The sequence below is a fragment of the Dermacentor albipictus genome, chromosome 10, assembly GCF_038994185.2.
Source record: "Dermacentor albipictus isolate Rhodes 1998 colony chromosome 10, USDA_Dalb.pri_finalv2, whole genome shotgun sequence".
In the NCBI taxonomy this organism is placed as follows: Eukaryota; Metazoa; Arthropoda; class Arachnida; order Ixodida; family Ixodidae; genus Dermacentor; species Dermacentor albipictus.
The window spans coordinates 58,936,312-58,939,962 of record NC_091830.1 but is presented as its reverse complement, the minus strand read 5'-3'; the positions used below and the strand labels follow the sequence as shown (position 1 = coordinate 58,939,962).

General features: G+C 55.2%; 1 protein-coding gene across 1 annotated transcript; it reads left to right on the top strand.

Moving 5' to 3' along the window:
* The first annotated feature begins 407 nt into the window (after positions 1–407).
* On the top strand, positions 408–3,314 carry LOC135912141 (streptococcal hemagglutinin-like). Its single transcript, XM_065444530.1, has one exon. The coding sequence runs from the start codon at positions 408–410 to the stop codon at positions 3,312–3,314; it is 2,907 nt and encodes a 968-aa protein (XP_065300602.1).
* The last annotated feature ends 337 nt before the right edge of the window (positions 3,315–3,651 follow it).

Genomic DNA, 3,651 nt, shown 5'->3' with positions numbered 1-3,651 from the left:
GATGTGGTCAACCATCATGGCCTGCTCTTCACACTCTCATTCATCAAAGTGAACTTTTCAGACATCGCATGTGTCACACTGGGAAGCACTCGTTCACGCTCAAGAAATCTTAAGTTTCATGTTGCTAACCCCCCAAAATGGGTGAAGACATAATTGAAAGCCAAAGTCTTTCTTTCTACAATATAGTACGTGTGTGAACTTGTGGCTCTTTAACGTACACCCCATAAAATACTGCAAGGGGGCTGTTTTCAAAAGAAAACAGCCCCATTACCATCACGTTCCCTTCGTACCACGAAGGTCCCATTGTGGGTATCTGCCGATGTCTGGAAACATCATCATCATTATCGCCTCACGCAGAACGAGCCGCGTCAGGGGTCGAAGAATAAGGATCCCTCAATACCACAGCCATGGCTGGAATGGCATGGACCTTGCACCCTGCGCTCTTCTACGAGAAATACGGTACGGTGCTGGTCCAGCTCTGGGATTCGGGCGCCATGAGCACCCTCTTCCGGCCAGTGAGACGTCTCTCCAAAACCATCGGCGACGCCCTCGCCGCTCGCCGTCGCCGCTCGTGCACCGCCGAACCAGACGTCCCGGAGGGAGAGACATCGGCGCTGCAACTGACGGACGAAACCGTCCCCACCAGCGACGAGGCACAGGGCAGGGCGTACTTCGTGCCGGGCGACACTTCCTCTTCTCCCAGCTCGTCCGAGGAGAATGAACTGGCCTTTCAGGGGGACGTGTACACGCAGATGCGGCGAAGCCGACGGCAGGCCGAACGCACCAAGAAGATACGCGAAGCCCGCAAGCAGTTTCTCGAAGGCACCAGCGGTCGCAGGTCTGCCAAGCGTCGTCGCAGCCGCCGGCGGTCCTCTCTTCTCATGTCCTCGAGTGTGCGCCAGACGCTCCATGGTACCGGCACGCCGCTGACTGAAATAGAAGATTCCGAGAAGCCTCGAGTAATCATTGCGGATGCTGCGAGCTCTCCTACTCCTGCAAGCGGGGAGCTCTCTCCAGAGATGAGCGAAGGCGCCAAAGAGGGTGCCGCTGATGACGGTGCAGGTCGCGGGCCGGCTGTAGGCCCGGCCGAACTTATGGACGACAACGACAGCCTCCGCAGGTTCAGGGCGATCCATGGCCGCAAGACGGTGAGCCGTTCGCCGCCACCATGCGTCACGAGTGATTCGTCGGACTCGGTGACTGACCTCGACCGAGGTGTCGCTAGTGGCCACGTGATCGTTCCTCAAGACCTTCTACCAGACAACGACAGCGTCTATAAGTTCAGGGCTATACACGGCCGCATGACAATCGCTAATCCTTCGCTTTCGGAAGACAGCAGCCTTCAGCCGGAACCGATGGGAGACCTTCGCCGAGGCGGCAAGCCTGCCCAGACGATCACCCCCGACGAGCTTCTACCAGACAACGACAGCGTCTATAAGTTCAGGGCCATACACGGCCGCATGAAAATCGCTACTCCTTCGCTTTCGGAAGACAGCAGCCTTCAGCCGAAACCGATGGGAGACCTTCGCCGAGGCGGCAAGCCTGCTCATACGATCACCCCTGACGAGCTTCTGCCGGACAACGACAGTCTTTGGAAGTTTAGGGCCACTCACGCAGAGAAGGCAAGGTCCTCTCAATCACTTAGCGCCAGTTCTCAGTTGGAATCGCAGACGGAGTTTCAGCCTGCACAGATCCGGTTGGCTGCTAGATCGGTAGTAGATGGCCCAATATCAGATTCTCAGGATATCACTGCGATGGAAGGCAGAACTATGAAATCAGCCGTCGGAAAGACACAAGCCAGGGCGTTACTCGAGGCATCAAATCTAGACCGCTCCAAAGACAGCAGCACACTTTCGATGCAGATCTCGCCACCTGACACAGATATCCAGAACTCCTCGTCACGACAAAATGAAGTACCCACCTCGCCCCTGAAGGCATCAAAAAAGAAAATAACAGAAGCAAATGGCGATTCGGGACAACTCAAGACGGTCAGTGAAACTTTGAAAGGGAAGAAGTCAAAGCGTTCTCATGATAGACAAAAGCCCTTGGAGTACGCGAGTGGCCTAGACGCCACTGGAGTAGGAACACCTGCCGCCAGAAGCGGAGAAACGACGAGGAACAACAGCGCGCTGTCGACCGAATGTCTGTCAGGTGGGGCCAGGACGCAGATAGAAGGTCAAGACGTGGAGGCTAAGCGTCGTCCAATAGTTGTCGAAACTAGAGCCGAGATTAAAGAAGCCTCCGAAAAGGACTCTGCTTTGCCACTCGCTGAAAGATCCGCGGAGGTACAACGCGCTCCTGGCAACGTGCAGGCCTCGGCAAGTGGAACTTTTGGGTTGCACCCAGAATCTGAAGGGTCCAATCAAGATGTCAGGGCTCACACTGAGAGTCAACAGATATGGAAAAGTTCCGAACCGCCACAACGCGCCGAGACGGGGATACGTATGTCGGTTTCCGAGGAAGACCAAAAAAACAGGCCAACAGAAGCCGCTACGCCATCAGTATCGTCAATTTCCATCGGCACCACCATCCACGAGAGCGACGACTTGGGGCAAGCCACCTCAACCGACGAGACTGTAGGAAAGCCCCGAAAGAAGACCAACTCTGTGAAATGGGGAAAACGCCATGTAAAGCGACACAAGAAGCGGCACAAAAGGTGCCCTCCAGTGTCATTCACTTTCGAGAACACGTCGCAGGCGTTGGGCACGTCGAGGCGATCGGTGCTGGACAGCACTAGTACCGAAGGTTCCGCGCAGAGTCCGTCACTGGCGATTTCGGCATCGCAGGCCGCAGGGACATCGGGTCGTCATGGGCGGCGTCAAAGTGGCAGGCGCAGTTCTAAAGGGCAGACCAAGGAAGACACCGAGATCCAGTTCCGCAAAGCAAAAAAGCGCTCGGACAAGAAATCGAGGGCCAAGCCGGTCGTGACGGGTCCTGATACTGGCGCGGATGCCGTTTCGCCTGAGACAAAACAGGAGGCGTCCAGAACAGCGAGCAGCCCGGCTTTTAAATCCACAAGTACGGCGCTCGCTTCCGGGGTAGTCTCCGAGACGGCGAGCAGAGATTCCGTCAGAGAGGTGCAGGTGGGCAGCAGCCAGACTACAGTGCCGAGCAGTTGTTCTGAGCCCTCGGTATCGGAGACCACCGTTACGCCAGTCTTGGCAACCGCTGGTCCTTCGAGCAGAGCGCAGCCACAGCAGCACGCAGCAAAGCTGCAAGGAAAGGACCCGACACGGCGGCGTGACGATCCGAGCCGGGACAACAATGGGCCCACTTCCTGGCCGTTTAGTCCTAATCCTTCGACGAAGAAATGATTTGTCTGTATCACCATTCAGCAACGGGCACGCTCTTGCACGGTTGCCAGCGCTGTCTTGTGACGCAATTTGATTTGCTACCGCATCGTACGAGGGAGGCAGCCCATTGGCCTTAAATGCCCGTTTAATAAACTGACATATTTACGTCACGTGGCGCTCGAGTTTATTATTCGCGTCGGTAAGAGTTGGAGGCCAAGGATAAGAAATGGCTGTAGTTTTGTTTCTGTGAAACAATAATGACTGAAAGAAGGTCGTAGTATTATGCTGAATGTATATTTTATGCTAATGTATATCCGAAGGGAACGTATATAAAAGGCTAGTTTATTTTGTGCTCAGA